Here is a 17,456-nt window from a genome sequence, read left to right as displayed (position 1 = left end):
TGCGGTCAGCCCCTCACAGGCAAAGTGAAGTATCGGTACGTCACTAGCCTGTGAGGCTCTGGGGAGTGAGCGCGCGCCGCCGGATGCGCGCTCCCGCTCGGTCACGATGTCCGCCGGTCACTCGCGATCGTCCGTTAGAGCGGGAGAAAGGCAGGCAGCTAATGTAAACAAGCCGCCTGTCATTCTCCCCTGTGTAAGAATAGTGATCATACGGTTCTACTATGTAGGACCGTTGATCACTGTTCCTACACCTCAAGCCACAGCCAATCACAGTTAGAAACATGCCCCTAGGGACACACTTAACCCCTCCCTCTCCAAAAAAGTTAACCCCTTCACTGCCAGTGTCATTTTACAGTAACAGTGCATATGTATAGCACTGATTACTGTAGTAATGTCACTGGTAACCCCTAAAGTGTCAAAAATGTCAGTCAAGGGTCCGATCTGTCCGCCGCAATGTCGCAGTACCACAAAAAAGATCGCAGATCGCCACCATTACGCGTTAAAAGATCGCAGATCGCCGCCATTACGCGTTAAAAAAAAAAAAGAACAACAAAAATTACAAAAATCTTTCGCTTAGTTAGTAAATGCAATAACTTTTGTGCAAACCAATCAAAATACGCTTTTTGCGATTTTTCTTTTTTTACCAAAAATATGTAGCATAAAACAAATTGGCCTAAAATGTTAAAAAATTTTGATTTTTATATTTTTGGGAACTTCATATAAAAAAAATGTGAAAAATATTGTTGTTTTTGCAAAACTGACGCTCTTTTTTTGTTTATAGCGCATAATCAAAAAATTGCACAGGTGATCAAATACCACCAAAAGAAAGCTCTGTTTGTGGGAAAAAAAAGGATATCAAATTTGTTTAGGTACAGCGTCGCACGAATTGTCCATTAAATTCACGCAGTGCCGAATCGCAAAATAGGCCCTGGTCAGGAAGGGGGTAAAATCTTCCGGGGCTTAAGTGGTTAAATGTACAGCAACTCTCCTATTACCACCCTCAAATCCACATCCTATTATTGTGTGACCAATACCATCCAAATAATTCTTACTTTTATTTCCCAAAATGATCTATCTACAAGGAGACCTGTATAGATAAAATGATGGCACCAATGAGGATGGAGGAGGACCGGAGTCACATGACTGAGAAGATACTAAACCTCACCCTGGAGATCATCTACCTGCTGACCGGAGAGGTGAGGAGGATTCTGGGAGGTCACATGACATCACTCGTATCTATATTAATAAAATACAGACCTGACCGGAGAGGTGAGGAGGATTCTGGGAGGTCACATGACATCACTCATATCTCTATTAATAAAACACAGACCTGACCAGAGAGGTGAGGAGGATTCTGGGACTCTAATATGATATTCTTATGGGTTGTTCAATACAGAGATTTCCGCCTCTGAAGTCAGGAGATCAATTGACCATCACAGTGCCTCCATGTGACTCCCTAAAACCTGAGAGACACAACATGCAGAAGATTCTAGAAGTCACCAAGAAGATAATGGAGCTGCTGACCGGAGAGGTGAGCGGTGCTGGGAATTCTGGGACATTATACAGTAACAGACAAGGAATGTGTCTGGATGGTGACTGTATCATTGTGTGTGTCAGGTTCCTATAAGGCAAATTCATCGGGGGCCGCATCAGCAGTATAGTTGCCCGCAAGGGGGCGGTGGTATCTGTAGTTTTGGCGTGTGCTGGGTACGGAGAGCGGGGTTCAGGAGTGCGCTGCGCATGGAGTGCGGGGTTGTGTGCGGAGTTTTGGCGTGCGCTGGGTATGGAGTGCGGGTTCAGGAGTGTGCTGCGCATGGAGTGCGGGGTTGCGTGCAGAGCTTTGGCGTGCACTGGGTACGGAGTGCGAGGTTCAGGAGTGCGCTGCATATGGAGTGCGGGTTCAGGAGTGCGCTGCGCATGGAGTGCGGGGTTGAGTGCGGAGTTTTGGCGTGTGCTGGGTACGGAGTGCGGGGTTCAGGAGTGCGCTGCGCATGGAGTGCGGGGTTGCGTGTGGAGTTTTGGCGTGCGCTGGGTATGGAGTGTGGGGTTCAGGAGTATGCTGAATATGGAGTGCGGGTTCAGGAGTGCACTGCGCATGGAGTGCGGGGTTGCGTGCGGAGTTTTGGCGTGCGCTGGGTACAGAATTTGTGGTTCAGGAGTGCGCTGCGCATGGAGTGCGGGGTTGCCTGCAGAGTTTTGGCGTGCTGGGCTCAGGAGTGCGCTCTGCTCCCATCCTCCCACCTGCCTCCACAGCCCTCACCACCCCCCCCCAAAAACCCCCCCAAAAATCTCTCTCACATCTGTGCATTATCCTACCTTCCTATCTGTCCCTGCTCTGGTACAAGCCCTGCCTGTGTATTGGGCAAAAAGCCCACTCTCAGGGTGCAGCTAGCTGACAGGAAAAAAAAAGGCACTGACACTAATAGCCGGCGCTGCTAGAGGGACTGAGGAGAGAGAGCTGGAGATTGGCCGGCCGGTCTCCAAGGAGACATCTCACGCTCCCTCTGTCCTAGCAGAGCCGGCAGATTGAGCTGTGTGCATGCCCGGCCAGCCGGCCGCGCATGCTCACAAACACAGCGGCGCCGCCAGGAGAGGAAACGTGAGATGTCTCCTTGGAGACCGGCCGGAGGATGTATTTTTTGCATGACCATGACACAGAGGTGGCAGGCAGCCGCGGGCCGCATGAAAAGGCCTAGCGGGCCGGATTCGGACCGCGGGCCTTGTGTTTGCCACCCGTGCTATAAGGTGTCAGGATGTCACTGTCTATTTCTCCATGTAGGAGTGGGAGTATTTAGAAGGACACAAGGATCTCTACAAGGACATCATGATGGACAATAGAGAAGGCCTTGTGGTTCGCCCAGCGGTCGGTTCGCGGCAAATTTTGCTTGTTCGCTACCCGCCAATTTTGCGAACACATGGCGTTGTTCGCGGTGGCCATATTAGTTTACGTAGGTAAAGGTCTGCTGTGTTCATGAGGGAGAGATTGCCAGACACAAATAGCTCTGTTTAGATCCACAAAAGCACTTTTAATGTATTATAACTGGTGTGATAGACCAGTGGCCCCCCAATACCACATATTGAAGTGGGGTGTTATTTAACAGTATACTTTTCTAAGAGTGCATTTTAGTCCTGCAAAAATGTGGCCTCTTTTGCTGTGTTAACTCTGCTACACACAGTGACAACAGTTACTGGCCAATTATTTGTAGAACTGGTGTAAAAAACCTGTGGCCCCCCCAATACCACAGATTGAAGCGGGGTGTTATTTGAGTATACTTTCCTAAGTGTATTTGTGCCCTGCAACAATATTGCCTCTTTTGCTACGTTAAGTCTAATACACACAGTGCCAAACTCACTGGCCAATTTTTTGAACAACTGGTGTGATAAACCAGTGCCCCCCCCCCCCAATACCACATATTGAAGTGGGGTGTTATCTGAGTATACTTTCATAAGTGTATTTGTGTCCTGCAACAATATTGCCTCTTTTGCTGTTTTAATTCTGATACACACAGTGCCAAACTCCCTGGCCAATTATTTGAACAACTGGTGTGATAAACCAGTGTCCCCCCAATACCACATATTGAAGTGGGGTGTCATCTGAGTATACTTTCATAAGTGTATTTGTGTCCTGCCACAATATTGCCTCTTTTGCTGTGTTAACTTTGATACACACAGTGCCAAACTCACTGGCCAATTTTTTGAACAACTGGTGTGATAAACCAGTGGCCCCCCAATACCACATATTGAAGTGGGGTGTTATTTAACAGTATACTTGTCTAAGATTGTTTTTTAGCCCTGCAAAAATTTGGCCTCTTTTGCTGTGTTAACTGTGCTACACACAGTGACAAAAGTTACTGGCCAATTATTTGTAGAACATGTGTGATAAAACTGTGGCCCTCCCAATATCACATATTGAAGTGGGGTGTTATTTAACAGTATACTTTTCTAAGATTGTATTTTAGCCCTGCAAAAATTTGGCCTCTTTTGCTGTGTTAACTGTGCTACACACAGTGACAACAGTTACTGGCCAATTATTTGTAGAACTGGTGTGATAAACCTGTGGCCCCCCAATACCACAGATTGAAGCGGGGTGTTATATACCTTTTTCCAGATATACTGCGATTCTCTAGAGACTTTTGTCACAGGGTAGTTTAAAAAATTGACAGGCAGAGGAAGAGGCAGACACTTACGCAGGGGAGGTAGGGGTAGGGCAGGAGCAGTAGGCCAGAGCCAAAGTGTGAAGTTGCAGAAGGTGCGTTCGATTACGTCAAAGGACGCACCAGACTTGGTTGAGTGGCTCACTAAGCCTTCCTCTTTTGCACCCTCCTCATCCTCTCTATCTGCACCCTCTTCACTCTCTTCTGTTTGCACCCCCAAAGACACCATCACAAACACCACCACCACCACATACCCTCCGCTTGAGTCTCTGGAATTATTTTCCGATCCATCACAAGACATTTGCGATGTGCTGCCATTCTTGGCATCGGATCAGGAAGAGGAGGTAGCAACAGCCGCCACTCAGCAGTCTGACGACAGTACCCAGATTAGCCCAAGGAGGTTGGTCCCCGCTGTTGCTGCCTACTCCGAGATCTCGATTGTTAGTGGTGGGGAAGGTGGCGTGGATGATGACGTGTCTATGGATGTCACGTGGGTGGCCACAAGAGAGGAAGAGGAGGGGAGTTCAGAGGGAGAGACGGACCGGCAGATAGGGAGGAGAAGCACGCAGAACTTGCTTTGCACAAGAGGTACAAAGCAGACTGTAAATGTATCAGGATCGAGCCATCAACCATGTACAGTCACATGTGGCGCTCTCAGGACTCCAGCACATGGCTCCGCAGTGTGGGATTTTTTTAATGTGTCCGCTGCTGACAACAGTGTTGCCGTTTGCAGTCAACGCATAAGTCACGGTAAGCCCAACACTCACCTAGGGACAACCGCTTTAAGAAGGCACCTGAACTCCCATCACCGAGCCCAGTGGGAGCAACACCGTCAGAACCCACAAAGCCACACTCCAGGCTCTCACCGTCCAGCCTCTTCTCCTTCTCCTCTCTCCTCACATTTGTCCTCCACTCCACCTTCCATGATGCCGTCGTCCTGGAAAAAGGCAGGCTTCTCTGGCCCAAATGTTGGAGCGGAAAAAAATAATGACGACGGATAACCCTTTGCCCAATGTTTGACTGCTGGCTTGTCGGAACTGATAGCCCGCCAACTACTGCCATATCAACTGGTGGACTCGGAGGCCTTTCGTAAATTTGTGGCCATTGGAACACCACAATGGAAGGTCCCAGGCAGGAAATATTTCATGTGAAACAAGGGTAAATATTGCGCTCAACAATGATATTCACAAAAAGTGCTTAAAGAGGAAGTAAACCCTCCTCAGGAAGTTGTACCTATAGGTAAGCCTATATTAAGGCTTACCTATAGATACTGTAAATATCTCCTAAACATGCACCGTTTAGGAGATATTTACCTTTAATGCAGCCAGTGACGTCACTGGCGCATGCGCTCTGAAGGAACGGCAGATCGTGCCGTTCCTTCAGAGCCCCGTGCCGTGACCGTCGGCTCCCGCGCGCGTGCGCGGGAGTGACGTCACCGCGGCTCCGGCCAATCAGATGGCCGGATGCCGCGATCCCGGAAGACGGGCGACTATACATGTCGCCCGTCATACAGGTAAGCGGACGGCACGGCGGGGGCTCGTTCTAAGGTAAGTATTTCATAATGAGCTAGTATGCGATGCATACTAGCTCATTATGGGTTTCTCTTTCAGGATTTAAAGAAGAGAAAAAAAAAATTATAGGTGTACAACCTCTTTAAGTGAATAAATAGATAAAAGCTGATATAAAAGAAGTCCAATAATGCTTAAAAAACATTAGTAGCTTCAACACCACAACAATGGATAAAAGCACAAAAACCAGCTTGTATGCATAAATACATATATAAATAAATGAATAAATAAAGTCCTTTTAAGTGCTTAAAAATCAAGGTGATCAAATAGTTAATCGCAGCAATGTTTAAAAGCGTAGACTTGATAGAAATGATGTGAAACCTTCACCTCCACACCTTCACCCAGTGCTCTTAATAAATACTCCTTACCAGAAGGATATGACCCCTTGATTATAGGGGGTCGCAAACAGCATTAGTATCCACAATAACTCCAGGCCATCCTTATCACTGTCTTCTTGCCAGAAAAAAGGTGTGTGACCAGGTATTATGGAACTCCGATTTACAGGACATCCAAATGCAATAAAAAGAAGACTCTGATAGTGCAGAATGCCAGTATAATCAACAATTTGATAATAAAATTGCACTTACTCCACATCGCACAAAAATTCGCCTTCTAATAGAATCACAATATCAGTTGGTATGGTGAATGGAACGCTGCTCCACGCCTGCGTTCCGCCAACCCGGAGGTCTACGGTCTCACGCTCCCGACGCACGTTTCGTCAGGCCATGCTGACGTCATCAGGGGATCATGTGACCGTACATCTCCTTTCACTTTATATAGAGACTACAAATAATAAAAGTGATAGGAGTTTACAATAAAGTGAAAGGAGATGTACGGTCACATGATCACCTGATGACGTCAGCACGGCCTGACGAAACGTGCGCTGGGAGCGTGAGACCGTAGACTTCCGGGTTGGTGGAACGCAGGCGTGGAGCGGCGTTCCATTCACCAAACCAACTGATATTGTGATTCTATTAGAAGGTGAATTTTTGTGGGATGTGGAGTAAGTGCAATTTTATTATTAAATTGTTGATTATACTGGCATTCTGCACTATCAGAGTCTTCTTTTTATTGCATTTGGATGTCCTGTAAATCGGAGTTCCATAAATACCTGGTCACACACCTTTTTTCTGGCAAGAAGACAGTGATAAGGATGGCCTGGAGTTATTGTGGATACTAATGCTGTTTGCGACCCCCTATAATCAAGGGGTCATATCCTTCTGGTAAGGAGTATTTATTAAGAGCACTGGGTGAAGGTGTGGAGGTGAAGGTTTCACATCACTTCTATCAAGTCTACGCTTTTAAACATTGCTGCGATTAACTATTTGATCACCTTGATTTTTAAGCACTTAAAAAGGACTTTATTTATTCATTTATTTATATATGTATTTATGCATATAAGCTGGTTTTTGTGCTTTTATCCATTGTTGTGGTGTTGAAGCTACTAATGTTTTTTAAGCATTATTGGACTTCTTGTATATCAGCTTTTATCTATTTATTCACTTAAGCACTTTTTGTGAATATCATTGTTGAGCGCAATATTTACCCTTGTTTCACATTTATCACGTTATATACGTTTTGTTTTGCCATAAATTACATATTCACATATAATTATTTATTTAAACAAATTAATATTTATTATTCATGATCTATGAACACAGCACTAATTAGTGCATTTTGTGCAACCAATATCCACTTCGCGCAGTTCATTTTGGTATTTCACCATTTTTTCTCAGGAAATATTTCATGCAGAAGGGCATTCTAGAGCTGTATGGCCATGTTCAGCGGCAAGTGAATATATCTCTGGCACACAGTGTTGGTGCCAAGATACATCTGACCATAGACACGTGGTCTAGCAAACACCGGCAGGGAAGGTATATCACTTTTACTGCACACTGGGTGAACCTTCTGACTGCCGTCAAGCATGTAAACCGTAGCACCCATGTAGATTTGGTTTTACATTGCATGCAGGCCTGCCTTTTCTTCTCCTCCTCCGACTTCATCCTCCCTCTCCTCCTCGGCTGACTCCTCCTTTTCCGCTGCTACCGTCTCTTCCGCAGCACCGCCCAAGATCCCCAGAACCTATTCCACATGCCAGGTGAGACGTTGCCATGCTGTGCTGCGTCTGTTGTGCCTGGAAGCCAAGAGCCACACTGGTCCTGCACTCCTTTCAGCTTTGCGTTCACAGGCAGATCAGTGGCTGAAACCGCACAATTTGACAGTTGGTAAAGGGGTGTGCGACAACGGTGCCAATCTGCTGACCGTGCTGAAACAGGGCAAAATAACACACGTGCCATGCATGGCACACGTCCTGAACTTGGTGGTGCAGCAATTCTTTGCCAACTACCCTGGGGTCCAGGATGTCTTGCGGCAGGCCAGGAAAATCTCGGGCCATTTCCGAAGATCTTACACAGCCATGGCTCGCCTTGCTGACATTCAGCGGCGACACAACCTGCCCTTCAGGCGTCTTATTTGTGACTGCCCGACGCAATGGAACTCAATGTTGCATATGCTTGATAGGCTGCTCCAGCAGAAACGTGCAGTTAACGACTACCTGTACGAACTCTGCGGCAGGACAGGTTCTGGGGAGCTTGGATTTTTTTCACCTCGCTAGTGGCTGCTCATGCGCGACGCATGCAGACTTCTGCGGCCATTTGATGAGATCACCAAACTGGTCAGTCACGGCCAGGGCGCCATCAGTGACATCGTACCTTACGCCTTCTTTATGGAGCGTGCATTGCGTCGTGTCATTGATCAAGCCGTCGAGGAGCAGGAAGATGAGGAAGTCTCAATGTTGGATGAATTCCCAGTGGGTGCTACTCCATCTGAGACAAGTCAACAGCAGGAGTCTGAAGAGGAGTCAGAGGAGGATGTTGCCGGGGGGGGGGGTGAGGAGGAGCAAGAAGAGCATGCTTTAAACCTTTCGGGGATCCCTGGTGTTATCTGTGGGTGGGGGAAGGAGAACGAGGACGACATTATCCTGGATGATGAGCTGGAAGCAGGCCACTACACCGCTTCCAGTTTAGTGCGAATGGGGGCCTTCATGCTCCAGTGTTTTAAGGGGGACCCCCGTATAAAATGCATAAAGGCCAAGGACCAGTACTAGGTGGCAACGTACTTAGACCCCTGGTACAAACAAAAAAATGGCGGAAATGTTACCACAATCACAGAGGGAGGTCAGAATGCAGCACTTCCAGGCCTTGCTGAGGGAAATGCTGCATTCTGCTTTTGCGTGCGCTGGCAGAGGAATTTCCAGTCACAGAGAGACAGTTGCGGGTAGCAATCCAACAGCGCCTGCAAGAAGAGGGCGGTTTGAAAATGTCTTGGTCACTTCAGATTAGACATATGCCGGTTTTCGGTAATTCGATATATCGCGGTATTGCATAGCCACGGTATTGTTATTGTGGCATTTTTAAAATACCGGAGTTTCTCTGTCAAGTCTGCCTGACTTGTGAATTGATACATTTCAGTGAGCTGGATGACTCATTCACTCACACAGCTAATGCCTTTCAGCATTAAGTCTCCTAACTATAAACAAAAATGATTACATTTGTATCTTTTCCTTCCCTCTGCCAGGGAGAAAGGAAGTTTAACCTCTTAAAGACTGGATCTTTTTCTGACACTTGTTGTTTGCAAGTTAAAATCAGTTTTTTTTGCTAGAAAAGAACCCCCAAACATTTTATATATTTTTTTAGCAGAGACCCTACAGAATAAAATGGCGATTGTTGTAATATTTTATGTCACACTGTATTTGCGCAGCAGTCTTTCAAACGCAATGATTAGACTTTAATGAATAATAAAAAAAAAAAACGTAACAGTAAAGTTATCCCAATTTTTTTTTTTTTGTTACACAGAGAATCGTGAGAGAATCGTGATCTTTATTCCAAGCTAAAAAATCGTGATTCTCATTTTGGCCAGAATCGTGCAGCTCTAATAAATATATATATATATATATATATATATATATATACACACACACACGCATAGCAGCCCACATTACATTATTATATAGCCATCAAGCAGTGTCTACAAAAAATGCAGAAAGCTTGCCAGAGCAGGAACTGCAGGTTAGTCGCATGGTGCAAAAGCAGGATGGATTTCAAGGCCACTGAATTTTAAAAAAATGCTGCATGCACCTTTTTTCTGCGGAAAATGAGGGCATAGCAGCCCGTTCAAATCAACGGGCTGCTATGCCTGTGCAAATGTGGGCCGCCAACCCGCATACATGTGAACCACCAACCCGCATACATGTGAACCACCAACCCGCATACATGTGAACCAGGCCTAAAGCAATAGTAAAGTCATTTATAAACAACACCTCCTTCAGGTTTAACCACTTCTTGACCACAAGGATTTGCCCTCTTAATGACCAGGCCATCGGATCGGAGCCGAGCGCCAGGACCAGTTATCACCAGTTAGGCCAGACACTGCTTGATGACCTATTTTAGGCCTGGTTCACAGAGTCTGTACTGACTGACTATATAATAATGTGCATAAGTGAACCAAAGCCCCTAAATTCAGCAATGGAATTGAAGTGAGGTGGAAATTTAATAATTTAAATTTAATAATAGAATACCGTGATAATACCGTATACCGTGGCAAAACCTTAATCAATTAATCGCAGCATGAAAATCTGATACCGTCACAAGCCTACTTCAGATATGAGATCCTTCTTTCAGCCAAACCATCGACAGCTGTACTCCGGATCCAGCATCAGGGAACGCCTAGACCGACAGGTGTCTGACTACATCTGGTTAACGGTCGATGTGGACGCTCTGAGGAGTGATGAACCCCTGGACTACTGGGTGGGCAGGCTTGACCTCTGGCCAGAGCTTGCACAATTTGCAATGGAAATGTTGGCTTGCCCCCCGTCCAGTGTCCTGTCCGAAAGGCTTTCAGCGCAGCAGGGGGAATCGTGACCGATAAGCGCACTCGCCTAGCTCATGACAGTGTAGACTACCTCACATTTATAAAAATGAATGAGGCATGGATCTCTGTGGAATTCAACACATGTGACCAGTAGACCATGTTTCATTGAAATTCCACATGCCAGGCCACAAATATCCACCATTCAGGGCCAACAATTATTTTTTCTGCGAATGCCTAATGTACCTTCAACCACAGAATACAACATTCTTAGCTGTCAGGTAAACCCATGTGGGCTAATTTTTGGGGCCAATACTGACCGACACTTACTTCTGTATCCTGTGAATGCCTAATGTACCTCCAGCCACCAAATACTAAGTTCTTAGCTGTCAGGTAAACCCATGTGGGCTTATTTTTTGGGGCCTATACAGGCCGACACTTCTGTATCCTGTGAATGCCTAATGTACCTTCAGCCACAGAATACAACGTTCTTAGCGGTCAGGTAAACTCATGTGGGCTAATTTTTAGGGCCTATAATGACCGGCACTTCTGTATCCTGTGAATGCCTAATGTACCTTCAGCCACAGAATACTACGTTCTTAGCTGTCAAGTAAACCCATGTGGGCTAATTTTTGGGGCCTATACTGGCCGACACTTACTTCTGTATCCTGTGAATGCCTAATATACCTTCAGCCACAGAATACTACATTCTTAGCTGTCAGGTAAACCCATGTGGGCTAATTTTTGGGGCCTATACTGGCCGACACTTACTTCTGTATCCTGTGAATGCCTAATATACCTTCAGCCACAGAATACTACGTTCTTAGCTGTCAGGTAAACGCATGTGGGCTACTTTTTGGGGCCTGGAATGGCCGACACGTACTTCTTTATCCTGTGAATGCCTAATTTTTCAGACTGGAATTGAAAATCAATGAGTTTGTAAAGGTTCTGCCTTCTGGATGGGGACCCATTTTACAGATGTGTGAATGGCCTCTATATTTATTTGACATGTATTTACCAGCTGCTGTCAGTTCTGGCTGATTTATGAAAAAAACAAAACCTTTTTTGCTGTAAAAAAAATAAATAAATTTTAGGGCAACTTTTCCATTTGCAATACTTCTGTTATGACATTGTCCATGTGCTGGGACTATTTGTGCACAGCTAGTATGGCTTTTGTGGCTGCAAATATGACCTAAAGTTCTACTCCCATTAAAGTCAATGGGGCCCGCCGCAAACTTGCGGTTCGCAGACTTTTGAGAAAATTTGCTGCTGATGTTCGCGAACCGCCCCGGCCGATGTTTGTCCATCACTAATGGACAATCAGCTACCCCTTACATCGCCAGGTAAGAGAAGACTTTATTGTAAAGGAGAGAGCAGTATGGAGGGTCCACCTAGATCCTCCATCATCTGATAAACCCATAGAAACAATGTATTCAGTCAGAGTGTGTGTTTCCTACAGATGGATCCAGTAATGGGAACCCACCAGAGAGATGTCCCCGTCCTCTGTATTCCCGGGATTCCACACAGGAAGGTCACACCATCCCTCACCATCATCAGGTTGATGAGGAACAATCACTGATAGTTATGATTTATATACAAAAATGTTTGTTACAATGAATGTTTTATTATATATTCAGAGTGGAATCCTCGGGGATGATAATATTGATGTTAAAGAAGAGTATAAAGAGGAGGATGAGGAGTATGGAGTGATGGAGGAGTTTTCAGAAGGACACAAGGATATGATGGAGCCACCTAATACCAGGAACCCACCAGAGAGATGTCCCCATCCTCTGTATTCCCGGGATTCCACACATGAAGATCACACCATACCTCACTATTACAAGGTTGGTGGGACTAGAGCATGGACTCATTGAAGTGATTTTTTTAAATGTGATGTCACAGTATTGAAGCTTATGTATTACAGATGACCTATTCTATTATTTTCTTGGTATAGTGTGAAGAGCCAATTGATATAAAAGCTGAGGGTAAGGCAGAAGAAGAAGAGACGTATGTGAGGGATGATCAGCAGTGTATGGAGGAGGATGGAATAACTGGGACATTTATAGAGGAGGACACTCCTACAGAGATCAGCACAGGTGGGTCATTAACACTAAATTCATTCCTCTACCCATACTGCTCACTGATTGGTCCAGAGTAGGGCAAGGACTGGGTGATATCAGCCTGTAATACCCTGGTCACTTTCCTGAGCTGTGTCCCCCGTCCTGTATTCCTGTATTTCTCTCCTTCTCTGTGCCGCAGACACAATTTATGTATCTAGACTGGATTTATGGCGATTCAGGGGTTCAGCTGGCAGCAAAATGTTCATTTTCACCAGAGGAGTACTAGCTCTAGGCACCTGGGGTCAGGGTCGGGACAAGGGGTGGGCACATTACATACTCCTGACCCCAACACTATATACTTTATGTTGAACATTACATACCCCTGACCCTTACACTGTATAATTTATACTGTACATTACACACTTCTGACCCCTGCACTATATACCTTATGTTGTACATTACATACCCCTGACCCCTGCACTATATACTCTATGTTGTACATTACATACCCCTGACCCCTTCACTATATACTCTATATTGTACATTTCATATTCTTGACCCCTGCACTATATACTCTGTTGTACATTACATACTCCTGACCCCTGCGCTATATACTTTATGGTGTACATTACATACCCCTGCACTGTATACTCTATGTTGGACATTACATACTCCTGACCCCTGCTATATATACTCTATGTTGTACATTACATACTCCTGACCCCTGCACTATATACTTTATGTTGTACATTACATACTCCAGGTGCAGTGTGATCATATAGAAAAGTAACAGCACTATTAAATATTTAATGTATAGATGTCGGTAGACATTTAAAGTGATGAGTGCTAATAAGTGTAAATAAGGAAATAGTTAGTAGGTGATAAGAAAGATCTGAATAGTATCTAGATGAAAGGAATATATGTAAAAAGGTGTATCAAATATAAATCAAAACATAAACTGAATGCAATCTTAATCATGCAATATAGACTTATTAATAAATTAAAGTGCTCTGTGCGTTGCAAAATACCCCGTTAATACCGCACACTGTGGTATAGAGGTAAGTGAAGAATAAATGAAACCAAATCAAATATATAACATCCAACAGCAACGAAAAAGTCCAATATGGGTGCTTAATGTCTATGTGACAAGTGTGGTGGCCAAAAATAGACAAAGTTCAGATGTAGATAGCAGGTACCAATACTCTTATGGTGAACTATAAGGAGTGACCCCGTGGTGGGCGGTGAGGTGCTGGGTGATCCCTCTGATAAAAAGCTCACTCACCAGAAATACCCACCCCACACAGGGGTATAGAGCGGGTATGTAAGTGTATCCTGCGGCAGGAGAGATCCTAATATCCTCGCCAACTCCTGGGTGAGGACGTCCTGGAGGTGATCTGGAGGGTCCTAAATGGATGGTTCCCCAGGGAGAGTAATCGGGATCTAGTGGGCTCCTGTCAGTAGGTAGTGGGCGTCCAAAAGTATCCTCGGGGTGTCACTCGCAGTGGTGTACCAGGGGTTAATAAATAAGGCACATAGCGTGATACCGTATGGACAAATTTAATAATAAAACGTTTGAGAGGTACTCACATTCCAAAAGAAAGATATATGCATACAATCATGTAGATGGAGCGCAAACGCGATCCAAGCCTCGATGTCGACCAAACCGGAAGTGATGCGACACGCTGTACGCGTTTCGTAGTAGATACATCCTCAGCAGCGTCGGGTCACTTCGGATATCGTCCATTATATACATGTGGTAACCAAGCAACGGATTGTCAACAGGTCTGACACTTATTCCGGAGGCGGAAATGCGTTGGCTTGACGCAACCACGCCCCCATAGCCGGCCTTTGTGAGTGAGTGCGGGGACGCCACAGCACTTATCTCTCCAGCGTTTATGGATACATGTCTGCTAATGTCATTGTACATGTGAGTTTGTATTTTGGATTTTAATAAATGTTATTGGTTTTACGGTATTACGCTATGTCCCTGTTCATTTCCTTGTACACATGGCCTCTGAGTACCTGGTTTTGAATGTCTCCTGTGCCACTTCCTGAATCGAACAACACCTGGCAGGGTCCCTATATTGCGATAAGCGTGCTGAGCAGTGTTAATTTTGGCAGCAAATTTCAATTTAGTTTTAGTTTTAGTCTTCGGACTAAAATGGCATTTTAGTTTTAGTCCCATTTTAGTCTTCTGCAAGTGTTTTAGTTTTAGTCGTATTTAGTCGACTAAAACTCCAGTACATTTTAGTCGACTAAAACGTCCTACATTTTAGTCATCTATAATCGAATAGATGTAGTTAAATTGTAATTTGTAATGCATTATTTAAGCATTTCTCTACAATTTCCAAACTCATTATATACTACTGCTGGTCCTGGAGTGAAAAATCTGTTATTATTTATGGTATTAAGCTTTGAGCATGCACCAGTGTTAATTTTGGCAGCAAAGTTCAATTCAGTTTTAGTTATAGTCTTTTGACTAAAATGCCATTTTAGTGTTAGTCGTATTTTAGTCTTAAGACTAAAATGCCATTTTAGTTTTAGTCATATTTTAGTCATCTGAATTGTTTTAGTTTTAGTCGTATTTTAGTCGACTAAAATTGTGTTAATTTAGTCGACGAAAACGTTTTAGTCGGTTTTAGTCGACGAAATTAACACTGGTGCTGAGGTCTATCCATTAAGTTGGGTGACCACTTATATCTGGTAAGCAGCTTCTTTTGGGTGTATGGTGATCCATCCACGGGCGACCCCTTTTCTTCCATCTAGGAACGGAGTGGTTTTTTTTTTTTTTTTTGCACAATTTTTTGATTTTCCTTTCAATAAGGACTTATATGGACTTCTGTTACAAATCTTGATTGAGTTCACTATTTTTTTAATCACTTTGGAAAATGCTACATAATTATGTTAATAATTACTTTTGAGTCTGAATGTCATATTTTGGATAGCGCTACACATATATGTTTATTGTCAAAGACAAAGCTGTCTGATGTGGGCGGAGTCCTGGTTTAGGGGAACCAATCTGCTGATGTCTAGTAATAATCTTTTTATTTCTATTTTAGTACATGGATGGGAGATGAGGAAAACCTCAGAGGATTGTCTCACTTTGTCTCCAGACTGTAAAGTAGAAGATGAGGACATCACACAGTATAGTCCAGGAGAAAACCCGGCTACCTCAAATGTCCATCCGGCACCACACAGTGTAGATGGACCATCGTATTCCTCTTATCCTGAGGAACCTCAGACTGTGAGGGACAGTGCCGGACCATCGTATTGCTCTTATCCTGAGGAACCTCAGACTGTGAGGGACAGTGCCGGACCATCGTATTGCTCTTATCCTGAGGAACCTCAGACTGTGAGGGATGGTGCCGGACCATCGTATCCCTTTTATCCTGAGGAACCTCAGACTGTGAGGGACGGTGCCGGACCATCGTATTCCTATTATCCTGAGGAACCTCAGACTGTGAGGGACAATGCCGGACCATCGTATTCCTCTTATCCTGAGGAACCTCAGACTGTGAGGGACGGTGCCGGATCATCGTATTCCTATTATCCTGAGGAACCTCAGACTGTGAGGGACGGTGCCGGACCATCGTATTGCTCTTATCCTGAGGAACCTCAGACTGTGAGGGACGGTGCCGGACCATCGTATCCCTCTTATCCTGAGGAACCTCAGACTGTGAGGGATGGTGCCGGACCATCGTATTCCTCTTATCCTGAGGAACCTCAGACTGTGAGGGAAGGTGCCGGACCATCGTATTCCTCTTATCCTGAGGAACCTCAGACTGTGAGGGACGGTGCCAACCTTCCAGCAGAAAAGAGGTTTTCCTGTACTGAGTGCGGGAAGTGTTTCCATTCTAAATCCAAACTTAATGTTCATAAAAGTTCTCACAGGGATAACGAGCCATATTCCTGTCCTGAGTGTGGGAAATGTTTTTCACAGAAGCGCAATATTTACAGACATCAGAGATCTCACACAGGGGAGAAGCCGTTTTCCTGTTCTGAGTGCGGGAAATGTTTTGTACAAAAATCAGATCTTGTTATACATAAAAGATCTCACACAGGGGAGAAGCCGTATTCTTGTCCTGAGTGCGGGAAATTTTTTTCACAGAAGTCCCATCTTCACAGACATGAGAGATCTCACACAGGGGAGAAGCCATATTCCTGTCCTGAGTGCGGGAAATGTTTTTCACAGAAGTCCACTCTTTCCACACATCAGAGATCTCACACAGGGGAGAAGCCATTGTCCTGTAATGAGTGCGGGAAATGTTTTTCACGGAATGACCATCTTTACAGACATCAGAGATCTCACACAGGGCATAAGTCGTATTCCTGTCCAGAGTGTGGGAAAGGTTTTTCACAGGAGTCCCATCTTTACAGACATCAGATATCTCATGAAGATAAGAAGCCGTATTCCTGTCCGTAGTGCGGGAAATGTTTTTCACAGAAGTCCAGTCTTTACAGACATCAGAGATCTCACATGGGGGAGAAGCCACTTTCCTGTCCTGCGTGAGGAAATTGTTCTTCACTGAAGTCCTGTCTTCCTGTACATCAGGGGTCCCACACAACCCTGGAGGTGTATTAGTGCCTTGAGTGCGGGAAATGTCTTCTATATGAATGTTGGTGGACATGTGGAGAAAAAGCACACCCTGATATACACCTCAGATACACTCCATGGCTGATCTTCATCATGTAAGAAACACTTCATAAGGAGGTCAGAGATCACCAAAGACATGGATGAAGTGTTGCCCCCGTGTTGGCCATTGATAGCAGGAGAAAAATAAAAATTGAGTCATTACCTTTCATTGGCT

The 17,456-nt window shown here is 44.9% G+C and overlaps 2 protein-coding genes across 2 annotated transcripts in view; one reads left to right on the top strand and one right to left on the bottom strand.

Moving 5' to 3' along the window:
- LOC309550279 (uncharacterized protein) overlaps window positions 1-17,456 on the bottom strand; it is a gene marked incomplete at both ends in the record, with an annotated part of 314,622 nt that overhangs the window by 223,242 nt on the left and 73,924 nt on the right.
- Window positions 1,119-17,071, top strand: LOC309549952 (uncharacterized protein; the record flags this gene model as incomplete). Its single annotated transcript, XM_082250432.1, has 6 exons — window positions 1,119-1,196; window positions 1,397-1,531; window positions 12,226-12,432; window positions 12,543-12,684; window positions 15,708-15,892; window positions 16,430-17,071. 6 exons carry the CDS (start codon window positions 1,119-1,121, stop codon window positions 17,069-17,071), a joined length of 1,389 nt encoding a protein of 462 aa, XP_082106558.1.

Source organism: Pelophylax lessonae (genome assembly GCF_965119305.1).
Source record: "Pelophylax lessonae genome assembly, chromosome: 3".
Classification (NCBI taxonomy): domain Eukaryota; kingdom Metazoa; phylum Chordata; class Amphibia; order Anura; family Ranidae; genus Pelophylax; species Pelophylax lessonae.
This window is presented reverse-complemented; position numbering and strand designations above follow the sequence as displayed.